Source organism: Urtica dioica, chromosome 11 (genome assembly GCF_054948205.1).
Source record: "Urtica dioica subsp. dioica isolate 48M chromosome 11, U.dioica_male_clone48M_v1_H2, whole genome shotgun sequence".
Lineage (NCBI taxonomy): Eukaryota > Viridiplantae > Streptophyta > Magnoliopsida > Rosales > Urticaceae > Urtica > Urtica dioica.
In genome coordinates this window covers 18405408-18425486 of record NC_142766.1, presented here as the reverse complement: position 1 = coordinate 18425486, position 20079 = coordinate 18405408, and the positions used below count along the sequence as shown (strand labels likewise).

General features: G+C 33.7%; 4 protein-coding genes across 5 annotated transcripts; 3 read left to right on the top strand and 1 right to left on the bottom strand.

Moving 5' to 3' along the window:
• Positions 1 to 1298: 1298 nt before the first annotated feature.
• Positions 1299 to 2275, bottom strand: LOC149381959 (uncharacterized). Its single transcript, XM_089601722.1, has 2 exons — positions 1991 to 2275; positions 1299 to 1921 (listed from the first exon to the last, which is right to left on the bottom strand). Exons 1-2 carry the CDS (start codon positions 2273 to 2275, stop codon positions 1358 to 1360), a joined length of 849 nt encoding a protein of 282 aa, XP_089457848.1. The 3' UTR covers positions 1299 to 1357.
• A 436-nt stretch (positions 2276 to 2711) lies between these two features.
• Positions 2712 to 3501, top strand: LOC149381958 (uncharacterized). The gene is made up of 2 exons (XM_089601447.1): positions 2712 to 3230; positions 3475 to 3501. Exons 1-2 carry the CDS (start codon positions 2712 to 2714, stop codon positions 3499 to 3501), a joined length of 546 nt encoding a protein of 181 aa, XP_089457573.1.
• Positions 3502 to 8153: 4652 nt separating this feature from the next.
• LOC149381957 (zinc finger protein ZAT12-like) lies at positions 8154 to 8900 on the top strand. Its single transcript, XM_089601723.1, has one exon. The coding sequence runs from the start codon at positions 8273 to 8275 to the stop codon at positions 8765 to 8767; it is 495 nt and encodes a 164-aa protein (XP_089457849.1). The 5' UTR covers positions 8154 to 8272; the 3' UTR covers positions 8768 to 8900.
• Positions 8901 to 15115: 6215 nt separating this feature from the next.
• Positions 15116 to 18141, top strand: LOC149381956 (DNA-binding protein). 2 transcript variants are annotated; one of them, XM_089601907.1, is made up of 6 exons: positions 15116 to 15351; positions 15543 to 15631; positions 16317 to 17303; positions 17445 to 17510; positions 17611 to 17809; positions 17897 to 18141. In XM_089601907.1, the coding sequence occupies exons 2-6, from the start codon at positions 15629 to 15631 to the stop codon at positions 17959 to 17961; spliced, it is 1320 nt and encodes a 439-aa protein (XP_089458033.1). In that variant the 5' UTR covers positions 15116 to 15351; positions 15543 to 15628; the 3' UTR covers positions 17962 to 18141. The 2 variants fall into 2 exon arrangements, with proteins under 2 accessions (XP_089458033.1, XP_089458032.1); XM_089601906.1 differs by having other exon boundaries at positions 15116 to 15453.
• The last annotated feature ends 1938 nt before the right edge of the window (positions 18142 to 20079 follow it).

The following is a 20079-nucleotide window of genomic DNA, read 5'->3' as shown; positions in this document are numbered from 1 at the left end:
TAAAACATTATATTTCAACCATACACACAATTCAAAAGCTATTATTTTTTTAATTTTCCTAGATTAAAAAAGAGACGCATTTTTCAATTCTATCCTAAGAACCTTAGTGGTGTTCCACTAAAAAAGAAGTACAATGACTAGTCATATATTCATATATATATGTTCAAAAAGTATTACACTTTAAGAATTAAGAGTTTAAAAAAAATGTTACACTCTGAATAAGGACGCGGTACGTACTAAATCCGCCGTACAGCAGGAAAATATTTTCCGTACGACTCTTGAGGTTTACACTTCTCACCAAAAATTTCCGCATACGACAAAAAAAATGTTGCGGAATTGAATGGTAAGCCAAACCAAATAAAGAACCGAACAAAACGGTTTGAATAATGTAATTCGAATTAAATTAATTAAATGGAAGGTAGAACGAAACTGACGTGGACGCAGCTAAAAGCTCACACTAAGAAGGTAGTGCAAAACTAGGACATAATGGAAACATAAATCATCGTTGACTAGTACTATTTCTGTATTTACTATCGTACTAAGCAAGATCCCACGTGTCGAAGCACTTTCCTGGAAGTTTCCACAGGTCTAGAAATTAATAATATTTATATGTTGTAACATTCAGCGAACAGAGATGGAAGGTGTGTAACACGCATGCATGTACGTATGAAATGAAGATAGTAATGTTCAAAAAGTTGACATAACTTTGTCCGAGGTAAAATATTCCAATAATACTATATGAATGGAAACACAAGAAATAATCTGTATTTCCATTGTTGTTTGTTGATCTTGTTGGGAAGATTAGGCTGATCACTGATGACGTAGCAACGAGGAAAACATAAAATCACGCTCCAATTTGAATTTTGGAATAAAAATTATTGAGAAAGCATAAAGTGAAAGAGTATTGAAAGAGAGTATTATTAAGAAAAACTTAGGCCTTCTCCGGTGGAGCGCCAAAACACACGCTAATATAGCGTTGGTGCTCCACTCGAGCGCCATAACCCACGCTAATATAGCGTGGAAAGTTATTTCCCAACAGTGCAGTGCCACTGTTTAAACGCAAATTTTTTTTTTCTCTTTTAGGTTTTAAAATTTACCCAAATTATATATAATTACTTAATATTTACCCCTAAAATTATTTAATTTATATAAAATTTATTATTGTGCATAATTTAAAAGACAACAATATTTTAAAATACAACAATGATATTTGCACATTGCAAGAAAATTATAATATTAAAACGGTCATAATAAACTAATACCAAACACAATTACATTAGCAATTTAAAAAAAACAACAAGAAAACTCAAAAGACATTAAAAACACAATGCAACAAAATAAAATAACAATAGATAAACTAATATTCTGGAAGATTGGTGCCGGATCCCCCGAGACCGGTAAAATATTGAGAATATGAATCAGAAGTCGGAGGTGGTGCATGGGATTGTTGTTGTTCAAGCCTCTTTTGCATAATTTTCGCTTGTTCGGCTTGAACATATGCCCGAACCTGTGGATCTGGTATTGAACTTAAATCTCGGAACAATATTTTATTTTCTTCCTTGATTTCTTTCAATTCCAAGTGGCGTTCCCTGATAACACTTGTCTTCTTCAATTGCTCAAGAAGTTCTTTATTTCCTTCCTCAATACCACTAATTCTAGACATTATTCCATCATCCACTTTTTTTTTTAATTTGGCTTTCTTCACCCCAATCGGCCGCTCAGGAGGAGATGGATGTCTAGCAGATTCAGGAGTTGGATTTTCTGACTCTTGTGGGCAAGATGAACCTCGAGATGTTTGTCTTGCACTTGAGGCTCCATCTTGGAATTTTTCAAAATTCTTAATAATGTTCCACACATGATCAAACTTCCAACCTTTTTTGAATTTTTCATCTTGTGAAAACAATACTTTAGCTTGATCCATCTGAAAGTTGATAAAACAATGGTTAAGTAAAAATCTAATCGTGAGAAAATAATAAACTATAATACTCACAATATCTTCAGTTGAAACACCACTTGGGTGTCTATTCTCAATTTGTCGAATGCATGCATGCATCTTCCTTGTAGCTTTCTCAATCACTTGAATACGACACTGGATTGATCGCGTCGAACGCATCTCTGAATCCGGACTTTTGTCGTTGTTGTAAGCTTCCGCAACACGAGTCCAAAACTGATCGGATGATTGGTATATACCGATGATTGGGTCTTGCGAAATCTCCATGTAAACCCTACAAAGGAGTTTGTCTTCATCTCGAGAGTAATTAGAAGTTCTAGACATTTTATTAGTAAGGTGGGTGATGTGGTGAAATTACAACTTATGAAGGCAATATTTATAGCAAGATTCTCGCATTTCTCAACTCGTTCTGACGCGATTTGACTACTCACTTACAAGATTCTCACGTTTCTCAACTCGTTATGACGCGATTTGACTACTCACTTACAAGATTCTCACGTTTCTCAACTCGTTCTGACGCGATTTGACTACTCACTTACAAGATTCTCACGTTTCTCAACTCCTTCTGACGCGATTTGACTACTCACTTACAAGATTCTCACGTTTCTCAACTCCTTCTGACGCGATTTGACTACTCACTTACAAGATTCCCTCTATCATTAACTTTTTCTCTATAAAATACCAATTCTATCATGAGTTTTAATACACACACTCATTCTATTCTGAATATAATACACGTTCTCTCATTTTATCTCCCAAAATGAATACTAATTGGTCCTCGTCGTCTTCAAGCTCGGATGACGATTTCATTACTAGTTTGGATGAAGAGGAGGAGGCCATAACTCGTGCTATCATCAACAACAATATCTTGATTACAGAGCTTATCCGTCAACATTCCAGCCAAGTAGACATGAGAGCGGGAGGCTCAGTGCCAGGACGTGCTTTCATCAACCGTGATCGACTGAGTGCAGACCGTCGACTATTCAATGATTACTTTTCAGAAACCCCGATGTATGATGAAGCCATGTTCCGTCGGAGATATCGGATGTCTCGTTCATTATTCCTCCGCATAAAGGATGCTGTTCAAGGTCATGACAACTACTTCGAGCAACGGGTGGATCGCGTCGGCAAACTTGGTTTGTCACCCCTTCAAAAGATAACAGCTGCATTTCGAATGTTGGCATACGGTGTTTCGGCAGATGCCACAGACGAGTACGTCAAAATAGGAGAGTCAACGGCGATTGAAAGCATGAAGAAGTTTTGTCGGGCAATCGTTGAGGTATTTTCTGAGCAATATTTAAGATCACCAACAACCAATGATATTGCTAGACTTCTGCATGTTGGTCAACAACGTGGTTTTCCAGGAATGTTAGGAAGTTTAGATTGTATGCACTGGAAATGGAAAAATTGTCCCACTGGATGGGCCGGCCAATACACGGGTCGCGGTGGAAAGCCTACTATTATACTTGAAGCTGTAGCAGATTATGATCTTTGGATATGGCATGCTTATTTTGGTATGCCAGGGAGCAATAATGATATCAATGTGCTAGATTCTTCCCATTTATTTTCCAATCTCACTCAAGGTATCGCTCCTCCTGCCCATTATGTCATACAAGGAATAGAGTATAATATGGGTTACTATTTGGCTGATAGTATATATCCAAAATGGTCAACCATCGTGCAAACTATCCGAGAGCCACGTGGCAAAAAAAAAGTATTTTGCAATGAAGCAAGAAGCGTGCAGAAAAGACGTAGAACGTGCATTCGGGGTTCTCCAACAACGATTTGAAATTGTTGCGGGACCGACACGATTTTGGAGAAAAGACGTCTTACAAGATATAATGACTGCATGCATAATTATGCATAACATGATAATTGAAGATGAACGAGATCTTAGTGCTCCAATAGGAGTTGCGAGAGAAACACCACCAACGAATGTTGAAATGGTGGGGGATGATGGCACAAGATTTGAGCAATTCGTTAATCGTTATAGACAAATAAGAGATAAAGATGCACACATCGCACTTCGGAATGCATTGATTGAGCACTTGTGGGAAGAGTATTCTAATTCCGAGTCATAATTGTTTGTGTTAAAGTTATTTTTATTTGTTGTGTTGTAGTTTGTTTTACTTTATTTTAATTGAGTTGTGTTGTAATTTTTTTTTATTTTAATTGTATTGTGTTGTATTTTATTTTTTGTGTTGTGATTTTTATTAAATAAAATTTTATTTTATTTAATATGTATTTATATTTATAATTATAATTAATTTATAGAGTAATATTTTACTCATTATCATAATTCTTCTAAGTTATCTAATTAGTAATAATAATAAAAAATATAGGGGTATAAGTATAAATAGGAAATAAAGGGGGGAAAAATAGAGTGAAAAATAGAGTGGAAAATAGAGTTCGGTTGGAGAGAAATCACTGTTTACAGAGAAATAGAGTGATCGGTTGGAGATGGCCTTATATACTCATAATTATGTTGATATTCTTTAACTATTCTTTATTTTTACACGGGGTAGGAGGGAAGTAAGGAGGACCTTCAAATTTTATTTCATTAATAATATATTTAATTACATTCTTTTTAATATATATAAAGAAATTTTATATTAGCCCCCAATGTTTTTCTTTTAAAATTAACCCCCTAAAATACGACGTGGCTTCGTTCATGGTTCTACGTATATAATTGATGTTAAAGGGTAAAAATATATTAGTGATGACAACTTGTATAATTAGTGATTGAGAGTGATGTCCTTTTCTTATGGCAGGGAAAATATGAACACATTTAGTTGGAAATTGCAGTGTATCATCCCATACCATCTACCAGAAATTGGATACAGAAAAAATGGCATAACGCTGTTCTTGATCATGACTCATGATCCAATATTGACAAAAATAAGTTTGACTAACTTATAAAGTTTACTCAAACGCGCGACTAGTGCGTTAAGTACCTGTATTACACAAACAAATACTGTTTAATCAAGGCAATCAGCATTTGAGCGACCTGCGATAACAAAACTAGTTAAAGAACTTAGCAGACGAATCTGAAAGCGTTGACTATAAGTTATATATCACGGATATTGCTTAAATGTTTAGTAAGTGGCAATGTGATAACTTCCACGTACGTGTGTAGTTCCTATCCATACTACAAGACTAGATATTATAGTTTATACGTAAATAAATATTATTAATTTACTAATTTTGAATTTCAAATACTACACACATGTTTGATTGATTTCTCACACGATTGCAATATCAGAAATGCTGTACTATTTGGCCGGTGACATTTTTTATGAATTGATTGAGCATATTTTTACCTCTTAAATTATTGTATGCGAAATAAGCCAGGATAATATATGTTGTCATTGTAATATTAGACCACATTATACTTGGTCGCATTCATTTTTAAGATCCAATAAATGATATATTATTGTATGCAGATTTTATTTACAATATTATTACTAATGTGTATAGGTTTCGGTGGTAACTAATTTTTAAAAAATTAAATGCACATTTATAAGAAATGTAGAACAATAATAAAACATATTTGCATATATGTCTAATTTGTAGACATCTAGAAATTATTTTTTTACAAATAAATAAATTTGATTTACAAAATTTAAATTAGCACGTCAAATGCAAATGCTAATTCTATTTAAAAAATATATGCATCAAGTAAAATGATATTTTAAAATCAATAATTCTTATTTCAAAAATATAATTTAAAATAGAGTGAAGGAACTTGTAAAGTCCAACTTAGAGCCAGTAAAATAAATATGGGCATCGGGTGCGACAAAATGAAAGAACCTGCAAAGTTCTACTTAGAGCCACTAGAACAAATATGGGCATTGGGTGCGACAAAAGTCGCACCTGATGCCCACAATGTCGCACCGAAAGTTCTTCGAGTGGCGATAATATATATAATGAAAAAAATTGATATTTAATAGATTATTCTATACCACGGTTCTAAATTTGGGAAAACGGAACAACAACAAAACCGGAGTTCTTTTATGTTATGTCCTAAATATGGAACCACAACAATCCAAAAATTTATGTTTTTTGCCGGTACTATTTGAAAAAAAAAACACAAGTTGGCTCGCATATTATGCATATTTTAAATTTAATTATTAATGAACAATAGCGAAACCATCTATAATAGAGTGTTCTGTTCCGGTTAGATCATAATTCGACACTGTTCGAAACTAAACACTACATCCAATTAGAACCGAAATTTTGATAATTTAGGCCGGATCAAAACATCTGAAAATCGCAAATGTCCATGTCGACTCGTGTTTGCATGCAAGCGTCAATTACATAAGAAAACGAGTAAAATAATAAGAAACCACATGATTTAATTATTATAATTAGGATAGAACCAAAAAAACATTGTTTGAAACCAAACTTTATTATAGGTTTGTTTACTTACTAGAAATTACAATTAAAACGTCAAAACCAAATGTGGTTGGAAGTAAGTTGAATATTATGAAAAATATACAAATACTCGAAGATATACCTCTATGTGTGTAACGTGTACGTGTAGTTAAATATACAAATATGTGGCTGCTTACGTATCACTCCAATAATTCATTTTGTTTTCTTATTTGTGTTGTAACTTTCATACTAGTCCATATTCCCTCTTGCTGATTTGCTGTCGCATAAGCTTTCCTCACTAGCCGATACCAAGCTTTCACATCTAGTTCATCAACTCTCATCAACAAGGGTTTTTATTGTTATTATTTTATTTATATAAAATTTTCCCATCCATCGTCAAGTTGATGCACTATTTTATAATCTCATTCCGTGTTTGATGGCAAAATAAACGGTTATTGGACCCCTCATAAACTACATTCATATAATTCTTTTTCTTTTTTACATTTGATGATGGGATAAACATAAACATATTTTGATTGTGATTATCAATTTATGTGGATGATGGAAGAGTCGTGGTCATTAGATATGTTTACTTAACGATAAAATAAAAATTATACTATAGTAAATATATATATATATATATATATATATATAAACATGTTAACAAAAATTCAATGTTGATTTTGTAGGCCAATATTAAGAAGTGTACATGGTTACAATTTAGGAAAAATTATACAAAACAGTCATTTGAAACTAATTAATTAAAAAAAAAATTGAAGTTTTAAATTTCCAGCAAAGTAATTAAAATTACATTGTCAAATTTTTTTCACACAAACATTAATTTTTTTTACGATTATTATAAATCATTTATTACTTTTAAAAAAATTAATGTTATGATCAATTTTTTTTTTGAAATTTGGTTATTTTATTTTATTAATTTTGGGAAAACTTTGACTATTTGGTATATAGAATAATTTAACTTGGTTATTTAACCAATAGCATATAAAATCTTTTGATAAAAATGAATATGGTATATCCATATCTTCTTACTTGGGTATGAAGTAAGAAAAACGTAATATATCCATACATATAAATTTTTTAAATAGAAGATAATCATCAAAATATATACAATTTAATTGAGGATACAGAATAGTAAAAGCACGTGAGTATTGATTAGTAGATCAATAGACCCTTTCCTGAATTCAAAGTGTTTATTTCCCAATTTGCACCAACGCTTTTATTTCAGTCAGATTTTGTGGTAAAAATAAGGAATGAGAAAGAATAAATATAAATTTCACAAAAATAAAATAAAATAAAAAGGAAACTAATTGCGAATGTGAGATAGCCAGCGCTACTTAAATAACTTAAGTATCAATAACTATTCATTGGCGCGTGAGAGTTACGCAACTAGTGTGAAACAATAAAGATTTTTTTTTTTTTTTTTTTTTTTTTTTTTTTTTTCTAGAATCGTCAAAATGGGTAGCTACTTAAATAATCGTTTCTGGGCGCTGCTCACCGCAAGCGACTTGCTTACCAAGTTTATTTATATTTTGGTTTCCTTTTTTATTTAATTACGCGTCGAACACAAACGCGGTGACGCACGCACCTACATACGAAAGCCGCACAATACCCAAATCCCCCACAAGTGTTCCCCGAAATTACAGGAAAGCCACTACTTCAGTTTTCTTAATAGTCAAGAAAAGCAAGGATATATCCGCCAACGAAATCACACGTCAGCAACAAGTCAAAGTTACCGACTCTAAACAGAAGAGACGTGCTCTTCTCACTACTGCTCGCAGTCCCTATAAATAACCCTCGCTACATATTCTCTCCCATTCCAATTCACACAATACAAACGCAACGCCAAAAAAAAAAAAAAAAACTCTCTCCCAAAACAAACATAAACGGTCGATAAGCTTCACATTCGAATCTCGGAGAAGAACAATCATGTCCATGGTGATCAAGAGAGGAAGGTCAGAGATCGAATCCCCGTTGGGAGGTCTGCAGATCTCCGGCGGCAGAGTCTTTGCCTGCAAAACATGTAACCGCGAATTTCCCTCTTTCCAAGCCCTAGGCGGCCACAGAGCGAGCCACAAGAAGATTCCGAAGCTTTTTCCGTCTTCCTCCCCCAATTCTTCGTCGGACGACTCGGTGACTCCGGCGACGCCGCCGAAGCCGAAGACTCACGAATGCTCGATCTGCGGCCTGGAATTTGCCATTGGACAAGCTCTCGGCGGCCACATGAGGAGGCACAGGCAAGAGATGGCCGGCGCTACCGCCGCGGCCGTAGATTCCCGGCGAACAGAATTTCCGGCCATTGCTCCGGTACCAGTTCTGATGAAATCGAGCAGTAAGCGAGTTTGCTTGGATTTGGACTTGGAACTCCATCTGGGACCTCCCGGAAGTTACAATTTGAGTCTTCAGTTGAAGACTCCTTGTTGATAGCTCTGTTAATATGTAGGTTTTTATTGGTTTGTAGTTGATTTTCTTTTGCCGGATTCTTTTATTGATTTATATCACTATTATACATTATTTTTATTGATTTATGGTGATGATTTATTATCACTATTATATATTCCCTTTCTTGTTTCTTTCATCCTCTTTAACTTTCGTTCTCCTCCGTGTATGCTTGCATGGTATTTCGCCGTACGACTAACGCTCGGTATCCCGTGTTGCCTCCTGTTTCTTGCGGGTATATTTGCAAATTTAAACAAGTAAATAAATATATATATATACGCACACACATGAGTTTTTAAACATAAATCTAAATTATGATTTTACAGAACGAGAAACTGTCATCCTCATTCAACCGACTCTCTGGGTAGAGTTTTCATAAAATTTGCGCGCATCAAATTTTCGTATATAAAGAAAGATAATTCTCAACCATAAGCCACGTCAAAGGTGAGCTTTCACACATAAAATTTCAGATCAACACTATTAACAATATGATCAACATAAAATTACCAATTCTAAATCGACAAACATATTAAAAAAATACAAATCAATCAAACATATTATCAACATAAATTTAAAATCAACAAAACAAATTAAAAACCCAAAACAATATAGTATAACAATACAATTTGCACGTTTTTCAATTTATAAAAATATTCCAAACAAGTTTAAAAAAAAAAATTGTTTACATATTTCATAATAAAAAACTAAATAAAATTAGTTTCATAGTTTACTTTTATTTTCTCAACAATTAAAAAAGAAACTACGTGACAGTGAAGAAAAAGAAAATTTTCCAGATTTTTCTATAGAGATAGAGAATGAGAGGGAGAAAGATCTATGATAATCTTGAATTTATCTATATGTAGTTATGTACGTGTATTGAGATTTTCAACTATTAATCTTTTTAACGCTCTCTCTAAATCATAGCCACCGACCACACAGTCTCTCCCAAAAAAAAAATTTGTTGTCGTCGCCTTCCTTGACTCTGATGGTCTCGATCATTAGAAGACTCTCAATCTAAGGAAATATACTTTTTATTTTTTATTTTCTTTTAATATTTTGTTTTTTTTTTCTTTTTATTATGTTTCAATGGTCAAAATTATCATATCTGACTTTTGTAATGCTCAATTTTTAAATCGGAGTAATTTTGAATATTTTTTCAAATCTGAATCTCATATCTAAGATATGATGTTCTTTGGACGTGGATCTCAGTCAGGCAAGAACCTTAAAATCGCAATCTAAGATATGATGTTTCGTGACTTTGTTGTCACGAAATCCAGATATTCCACGACCATGTTGCCACAAAACAGAGACAATGTCGTCATGAAACATAACAATTTCGTGACGACATGGTCACGAAATTTAAATTCTTTTTTGGCAAATTTTCCCAGAATCACGTATTCTATGATAAATAGTGATTTTCAATCTTGTGTCGAGTGAGGGTTGGAATTAAAAAAAAAATCATAATCTTTCATGAGATTGTGAGATGAAGACTAGTATTATTTTGGTGAGAATGTTATTCTTTAAAAATTCAAGAAAATGATATATTCTAATGGACATGGTAGCAATCTATGTTAATTTTCAAATCTATATGATAAAACATGTCATCATTTTATGATCCAAATGTGTCCATGGCGTATATGATCTTAAGGTTTTATTTTTAGTGTTTTTTTTTTAGGTATCCACCATTCGACACCAGTTTGAAAACCCCTATTTTTCAATGAACCAACTAATTACAAGTGAATTTCTCAAGAAATTCACAATTTTATCACAATGTCGTCAAGAAAAATGTTATGTTTCGTGACTTTGTTATCACAAAATTTTGGAATTTAGTGACAATAAAAGGTCACGAAAGTTCGTGATTGCGTGACAACATGGTCACGAAACAAAGACCATGTCGTCATGAAATATAACAATTCTGTGACAACATGGTCACAGATTTTTATTTATTTATTTGTTGCAAATTCGCCAAGAATCACTTGATTCTTTGACAAATAGTGGTTTTCAACCTGGTATCGAGTGGGAGTTGGAAATAAAAAAAATCACGTAAGAATTATGAATGTAAACTTTACATGAGATCGTGAGATGATGACTTGTATTATTTTGGTGATATATATTTCCTTTCTAATCTTATTCCTTAAAATTCAAGAAAATGATATATTCTAAGGGACATGGAAGCAATCTATGTTAATTTTTAAATTTACATAATAAAACATGCCATCATCTCATGATCAAAATGTGTCCACGGCTTACGTGGTCTTAAGTTTTATTTTTTAATGTTTTCATCTTTTGTTTTTTTAGGTATCCACCACTCAACATCAATTTTGAAACCACTATTTTTCGATGAACCAATTAATTATGGGTTAATTTTTCAAGAAATTCAAAATTTCGTGACAATGTCGTCGAGAAAATGTTATGTTTCGCGACTTTGTTCTCCCAATATTTTCTGGATTTCGTGACAATATGGTCATTAAATCCAGATATTTTGCGACCATGTAATCACGAAACAGAGACTGTGTCGTCGCGAAACATAACAATTTCGTGACAATATGGTCACGGAATTTAATTTTGGAAAATTTGCCAAGAATCACTTGATTCTTAGACAAATAGTGGTTTTCAACATGGTCTCCGGGGGGGGGGGGGGGGGGGGGGGGGACAATATGGTCACGGAATTTAATTTTGGAAAATTTGCCAAGAATTACTTGATTCTTTGACAAATAGTAAAAAAAAAATCATGTAAGAACCATAAATTTCATCCTTACATGAGATAATGACTTGTATTATTTTGTTGAGATATACTTCCTTACTAATGTTATTCTTAAAAAATTCAAGAAAATGATAATAACGGACATTGAAATAATCTATGTTAATTTTCAAATTTATATAATAAAATATATCATCATCTCAAGATCCAAATGTGTCCACGTTATCTAATTTTGTTGAGATATATTTCCTTACGTACTAATGTTCAAAATTTTTTATGTTTATATATTCAATGCGGATAAATGCAAAATACATCGATAGTTTGCAGTCTCTTTTTTTTTGTAACGTCCAAGAATCTACTTATTTTTGATGAATTGGTCTAAAAGATTTCATATTTTGTGACACTATTGTCACAAATTCGAAGTTTTAATGACGACGTCACGAATTCCCATTTTCGTGATAATATGGTCATGATTTTGCAGTTTCGTGACAACATGGTCTCGAAATTTAAACTTAAAGTAAAACATTGTCAAAATCAGTCCTACAAGAAAGTAGTCTTTCAGATCTTCGCATTGATACCAAAATTGTCGAAAACGAAAATCGAAATCAAGAGTTATGGACTTGTAAAATTTGGATTTTATTATTATATTTTTTTTTCTCTCTCGTCCTTTTATTTCTCCGTATTAAAATATATTATAATTATAAGGCATGTAAAAATGGTCATTGCACAATTCAAAATAAGGATAAAATGGAAAAAAATAAATTATTCTTATCAAAGTATATTATATTAAAATAGAGGGGGAAAAATAATATTAAAATGATCTTTACACAATTCCAGAATAAAGGTAAAAAGACAAGAAAATTTTTCTCTTCTTATTTGTGACTTTTTTTGGAAAATACAGAAAAGTGGAAATGCACACTTTTTTTTTAATCTTAGAATAGGAAATATCCTAACTTGAAAGTTGAAATACATAGATTAATCAAAGCAATTGTTTCACGCGGGTAATATTTAATTGCGTAGAAATACGGTATGCGTCATTATAACAAGGATACGATGAGGTCTTGCATAATAAATTCATCGAAGAATATAGAGGATAAAAAAAAGACTTATTGTATAACTTAGGTACAAATTCAACCTAGAAAGCAGAAGCTTCTTCTTTTGTACTCTCTGGATAGATACTTAAAATCTAAAGCCAACCGTAAGTTTACAACAAGAAGTAATCTTACTTTCTGGCACATATTATATATAATATATCAATATCCTTTTCTCATATCGTGTTCAAACTTCAATACAATATTCGTGCAGTTCAACGCTTTTATTGTCAATTATTCATTCCCATTTAATTATTAAAGAAATTGATAATTCGGTGGTTCTATTCTATGTTTTTTGTATCTTCCAAAGTATGAGGCTTTTCTTACACAGTAGACTAGAGTACTGAGTTATATTCCTGAGATATAATTTGTATACGTGTAATATCTTCCGTTCATAAATATAGCTATAGGTTGCGTTTAAATTGGTGTTTATAAAGTCTTCGATGAACTTTCCCTTGAAAGCTCTATATAAACCTAAAAAGGAAAAGAATATCAACAAGAATATCAAGTAATCTACTTTTTTTTTTTTTAGTTATAACTTGTACCGCTCACGTAGTCACCATTTAAATTTGGATATGCATATTCATATTATGTTGATGTTATAAAATAAATACATTAATTGTTTCCACGGTTACACAACATATATCGATTAGACCTGACAATCTGTTAAGTATAAAGATCGGATTGTTCTTATATTAGACGAATATTAATATAAGAATCAACTTTAAAATAGATTCAATATAAATATGAAAATAACAATGGGGATAACAATAGGGAATTGTGCGGCCTCAATGTTCTTTTTCAATGAGTGTACTATTTCTCTTCCGTTGAGCTCTTCTGTTTTTTATATATGGAGGTATAGTGTGAACGTGGGTTGATCATACCCACGTTCTGAGCTGTTATCCGATAACCGCTCTGATCGTGTTGTGTAACTGATCAGGTAACTGTTGTAAGTTATTTTGACGGTATTATCGGTGCTTACGTGATCATTGTATGCTTTTGTTTCACTAGTCTTTTATTATACCGAGAGCTTATTTATCATTCATGATTCTCTTGGTCGATATTTGGAGTTTGGCTTATGCTCCTGCTCGTTTCTTGCATTGTTACACCTCGAACTACATCTTGTTCAGTGTTTTGTGGTTATTTGGTGGTATAAAATTCCGATCACAACCTACTATATAAAAATATAATATTTTATACATTTTGATTCTTTTACTTTAACTGGTTTTTAATATCACCAGTAAAGCTGGCCATATGGAACCCGGGAAATGGGATCCTCTAGTCTCGTCCCATATTTTGCGGGAAATGGGACTCCCGGAACCGTAAAAAATGGTACCGGGAAATTCCGGAACCATTTTCCACGGTACCGGGAATTCCCGGTACCATATTTCGCGGTTCCGGGATTCCCATATTTCTCATATTTTTTTTTTATTTTAATCATGAATACATTTAAAAATAAATAAAAATTCATATATTTTCAATTAAAAAAATACAATTTTAAAAATATGGTGCTAAACGGGGATCTCAGTTCCGTCCCATTTTCCGGATGGTTCTGGGACAAAAGTCCCGGTACCACATTTCCTAATATGGTTTTTTTTCCCATTTCTCATATGATATCAAAAATATGTGAAACGGGATCCCGCGGGATCACATATGGCCACCTTTAATCACCAGTAGAATCTGTTTGCGATTATATTATCGGTTTATACATCGAGGGGGGAAATATAGACAGCAAGATTACAACATGGGCAAACGAGATTTAATTAAATATTCATGCACATTAGATGATTGATATATATTATAGGATCCTATATATTAATTACTTTTGCCTGTACATGAATCAATACATCACTGCAACTCCGAAATTCTGATACATATTACTATAATACGACGGTTTAATCAAAACTAGAAATTAAAGACTAAAATTATAAGATAACGTTATCTATCACAACCCTTTCATGCAACGATACATTCATGCATGACCATCTCGTACATACATGTACTCAGAAGTTGTAACCACAACCTAATTTATTTATCTTCCTCCATTATCGTCATTCTTAATTTATCATGAAAATCTTTTACACTCGGTATGACGTGCCCTCCATAAGTACGTGAACGAACGTTCCTTCACATTCACACAATAAACTAATTTTTTCATCAAATTTAAAAAAAAATGAAGGATTTCAAGATAACTCAAAGCTTGCATTTTGGTCCGAACAAAACATAACATTTTTAAAAGAGGTAGAAAGAAACGACATCCAAGTTATAAGTAGTCCACGTTACTTGAATAGTCACGTGACCAAACTCTTGTCATATCTCATGTGAAGTTGAGGCCCGGTAAGCTGAAATCGGCCCGAGCTTGAAGGCCCATTATTATAATATGACACGACACCTTTTAGATAAGAGATTTGATTTATTTTTCCAATACATTTATATACCACAAGTTTGGGCTTCGCTAAAAAGCAGCTCAGGAATTCAACATGATCAACGGTGATAGGATCGTCTTAAGATGAATACGTGGACGACTAAGATTAAACGTAACCACAACTCTGGGTGTACGGGCACATAGCATTCGTTTTTATTGTTGCCGAGAAAAGATCGAGTGCTCTTCGGCCACCGTATACCCAAATTACTCTCTTCGTGAATTCGCGAATTTAAATATATATGTATATGCAGTCGCCGGTAAATTGACTGAATACTCACCGGCCGTAGTAGGGAAGACGGTAAGGTTTTCGCTCGGTTATGGAGTCAGGATCGTCGATTTAACCTATCCTCAGGTTCTCTTTCCGGCGAGCATTTTGACTATCATTTCGCATTTCCGAGCACTGCGAACTTAGATTTTCAAAGTCTCGCGAGCAATCCAGAAGCTGTTTTCATCAGTTGCGTATAAATTTGCAATAGCAACAAAGAAAAAATCGGATGTTACTTTTGGGGGTTTCTTTTAATTTGTTTCTTTGTATGCGTTCAGGCCCGTTCGGTGCTCTTTGCTGGAGCGAGAAATAGAGTTAGCACAAATAGTCAGAGCGGAGCGAGAAAGGTCTTACGAGCTGCAAAATGGTAAGTGTGTCATTTCGTTGGTGATTGTTGAACTTCGGAATTGGATTATGATTTATGACTTGCATAGTTTTATTACTATTGCTATTGTTATCTTTGTTTGAAAAATTAGATAGGCCTTGTTACGAACAAGAATATTTAGGCTTCGGATTGTATTTGAGAGTAATGTTAAATGTATTTCCGCTTGTGGATAGATGAATTTGACTTGTTGGATACTTGGAACAGTACGGCTAATGCAAATTATGGCCCGTAAGTTCATATTATTTTCATTGAGGTCGAAAGTCTGCATATCTTGTCCATATCCACTCCACGGTGGGTGAAAATACCAATTAATGTGTCCTGTAATATGTCACATTTTTTCCCTGAAGTAGAAGTTTGAAATAGCACATTCAAAATTAGCAGCATATCACTAATGTGTAGCTTAATATACACTTAGCTTGAGAGGAAACAAAAATCATGTGAAAGCGGTTTGCTTTTCAAGTTTGTGACGCCTGAATTTGGGGCAGTTAAGTTTCAAGTACATGACTGCTTAGGATGAAACTTCATTTGTGTGACTTAAAGTCATTAGAATGAAACTAAAGCCGGAAAAGGACTAGAAAAAGTTGAACTCTGTTTATATTCCTGTTTTTCCTTTGGGATGTTTGTGTATATCTGACCCATACTTGTATTCATATGACACACTATCCAGAACAAGGAATTTTGGGTGGAAAAGGGTTCAGCTCAGGCAAATGATGAAGATGAAGATTTCGGTAACGCTGAACGAATCGGACCCAAAAGGCCTCATCAATGGTTTGTAGACACCGCTGAAGCAGATTTGTATCCCAGCAAGAAACAAGAATTGCAGAATTTAGATTGTAAGCCGGCTTCGGAAATGTTATATCCGCCCATTAATCCGTGGGACAACACTTCAAGCCTTCATTCCATTTCAAACCAGTTCATGGACCGCTTATTTGGAAACGAACCACCGAATTCTATGAACTTCGCCGAAAGAAACTTATCTTCTGTCGGAAGAACAGACGACCAAATCGAAAGTAGAAAGGAAAATGACATCCAGTTTAGTGATGGCGTACCGGTCGGTTTGAACATTTCGCATGTCGTGGAAGATTCCGAAACTTGTCTCGGATATGCAGGGATCGGAAAAGTTAAAGTCTGTCAGGTTAAGGAATTTGACTCCGACGTATCTTCTTCAATAGAACCTGCTCATCCATTTAACAGGGAGAGTGAAACTAGTTTTGTTTCTATAGGAGATGGATATTACAATGGAGGTAATGCCTCTGTGGCTCCAAATTATGTTCGGGGAGATGAAAATACTATATCAATGGTTGATCATTTTGCCAAAGTTGATTCCAACATAATATGTTTCGATAGTTATCCTGATGAACAAGATCTTATCCCTGTCGGAAGACCTCTTGGTAGCTATGACCAGTTAAGTCAACCAACTTCGCTGATTTCCGTCACGGCTTGTGAGAAAAAATCGGACGCACTGAAAACGGTTACGGTCTTGAACTCCAGTCATGCAACGAAACCCAGAATCGACTCGGTCTCAAAGAACCATCCAGAGGCCAAAACACTGAGGAAAAGAGCTCCAAATAGCTTCCCTTCAAATGTCAGAAGCTTGATATCGACTGGTATGCTTGATGGGGTTCCTGTAAAGTATGTTTCTCTGGGACGAGAGGTAAAATAAGATAACATAAACATAAAAATACTTTAAAAAAAATGATCCTTTGTGTTTACCTTCCTTTTCTTTTTCTTATACCTGGAATCGTGACTGGTTAATGAGTTGTTGATAATCTCCTATGTTTTCATGTATGTGAAGGAGCTTCGTGGAGTCATAAAAGGTTCGGGATATCTTTGTGGTTGCCAATCATGTGATTACACAGAGGTAAAATATTCACTTTCTTCTTTATCGAAAATTACATATATACTAAGACTATTGGTGTGTAATGGGTAATAAGATGACTTATGATTCGTACGTATTGAAGGTGCTAAATGCTTATGAGTTTGAGCGCCACGCGGGTTGCAAAACAAAGCATCCAAACAACCATGTCTACTTTGAGAATGGGAAGACCATTTATCAGATAGTGCAGGAATTAAGAAATACCCCGACAAGCTTATTGTTCGACACAATCCAAACGGTTTTCGGTGCGCCTATTAATCAGAAGTCGTTCCGGGTTTGGAAAGGTAAACTAAGAACTTATTTCGAAACACCTCTTTTACATGGCAGCAATTCCTCTTTACAAATTCTTGTATATATTTTTGGCCTGTCAGAATCATTTCAAGCGGCAACGCGGGAGCTTCAGCGAATATACGGAAAAGAAGAATTGAACTTGTGACAATTCGTTGATAAGAAATAAAACATCGTCCAAATATTTGTGATGATTTACAGTGCTTTGTACAGTAAGTTTTCTTAAACATAGTGCAATGGATATTAATTACGGTGTAATATTTTACTTGGAAAAAATAGTGAACTGCCTAAACATTAATACACAGTTTAGTTACCAACACATTTTCTACCGGTGATGTCTAACATAGTGTTAATTTTAGGGTTACCAGCTGAATAAATATTCAATGTTTTGGGTTTTTTTTTATACATATGTACACCACTTCCTTTCGTTGGCACAGATACCGACTGTTTAGACTCACTAGAATAGCAATGTAGTTAAACATACGTAGAGGTTAGATTTTAAAGGAGTAAGTATAAAAGTGTATAAATTCATAAATATATTTGGTTTTTATGTCGTAATTCCTCTAATAATAATTATAAATGAGATACTTTTAACTGGAACATTAATGTCATTTCGCAAACTGTTAGGTTTTTATCTATATGTTTAAGGTTGATTATTGATTAATTATGCATGATTATTAAATTAAATATTCTTCATCTTGTATGTGCTCGATATAAATCTAAGCAAGAACGGTATGCGCTCGATATTAATTGTCTCGATGTATAATAACTCAGTAATAATCTTGAAATTCAAAACAAAATTCTAAAACTCGTTAGAGCAAGCAACAATATCTAAATTGTATTATTTTAGTTTTTTAGAATGATTATAGGATATCATTCTCATAGTATGTGATTAAAATTAAGCCATCTCATTTTTGACGCGTTTTTTAACTTTAATTTAGACGATCGGATGAAAGAATGTTTGATTATGTTAAAAGACTAGAATAATAAAATTGTGAGAATGAGCTCAACTTATAACCTAAGTACAAAAATCATGTACAGCATCATTAGAGAAATTGCGAGACACACTCAATATTTTTTTAGTTGATACACTTATACATTCATCATTTTAAAATCAAGTCTCAACGTAACGACATTGTTATTTATTACATACATTAAGAAACTGACGTTATTCTTTGAACACATACTTTTTTTTTTTTTTTGAGGAAACGTGGTCGGAGCCACGGAATATCATAAAAGCCCTCACGTATGGCGGAGGAAAACCGTGGTTACAAAGATAAGAGTGAAACAGGAACCAACGGAAAAGAAAACAGAAATAAGCTCAAACAAACAGGGCCCTAGGAGGCCGTGCGGGACCTCAACTCGCGATCATCGGCCCTAATGGTCTCTTCCGAACAAGGCGGGACTAAACCCAGCCAGGTCGAGGACGAGTGATGGTTAACCGCGTAGCGCGCTAGATTATGCGCAGCAACATTACAAAGGCGAGAAATATGCATAATGCGAAAAACTTCAAGCTCCCTCACCTCTCTGAAGATGCGGTGCAAGATCGTCCCAAGCTCCGTTGCAGGCGTCACGCCCTCATCGATCATCCTCACCACCCCCAAGCAGTCAGACTGGATCTCCGCTCTCCTGTCGCCATTTAAACACATACTAAACACTATGGTTTAATCCCTTACAAAATAAAATCTAATGTTTTGTTTAAAATTTATCTAAAAAAAGAATTCATTTTTAGACTTATTAAACAGCAAAAAATCGTAAATGTACTTAATATTTTATCAATATCAAAATTTTAAATTCACATTTTTGGATAAACGTATCCTTTAAACGTTTTGGAAATACCAGGAGCATCTGAAGTCACCGGAATCAAACGGAATCCATCGAGAGGTAAGAAAAAAAGATTAAAAAATAAATAAATAAAATAAAGAGAGAGATCTTTTGGGTTTCAATGACATTACGTCCAAAAGTGTGACAAAATTCGATTTTGATAAAGCTTTTGATATTTGTGTAAATAACAAGTATACTTGAGATATTTTTGCTACTAACAAAGTTTATAAAATGAAATTTATCTAAACTTACCATGTCACGTGTGGACGATTGAAGAAAATATCATAAATTATGAAAGATATGAATTTATGATGAAGTGGCTCTTCTTTTCTTGGTAACCTAATTTAAAATAATAAAGTTTATAATTATAAACCGAACAAAAACGCGGGCGTTTAAAAGCTCTCAAAAATTTAACTCAAGTTTTGGCGCTCATATGAAAATT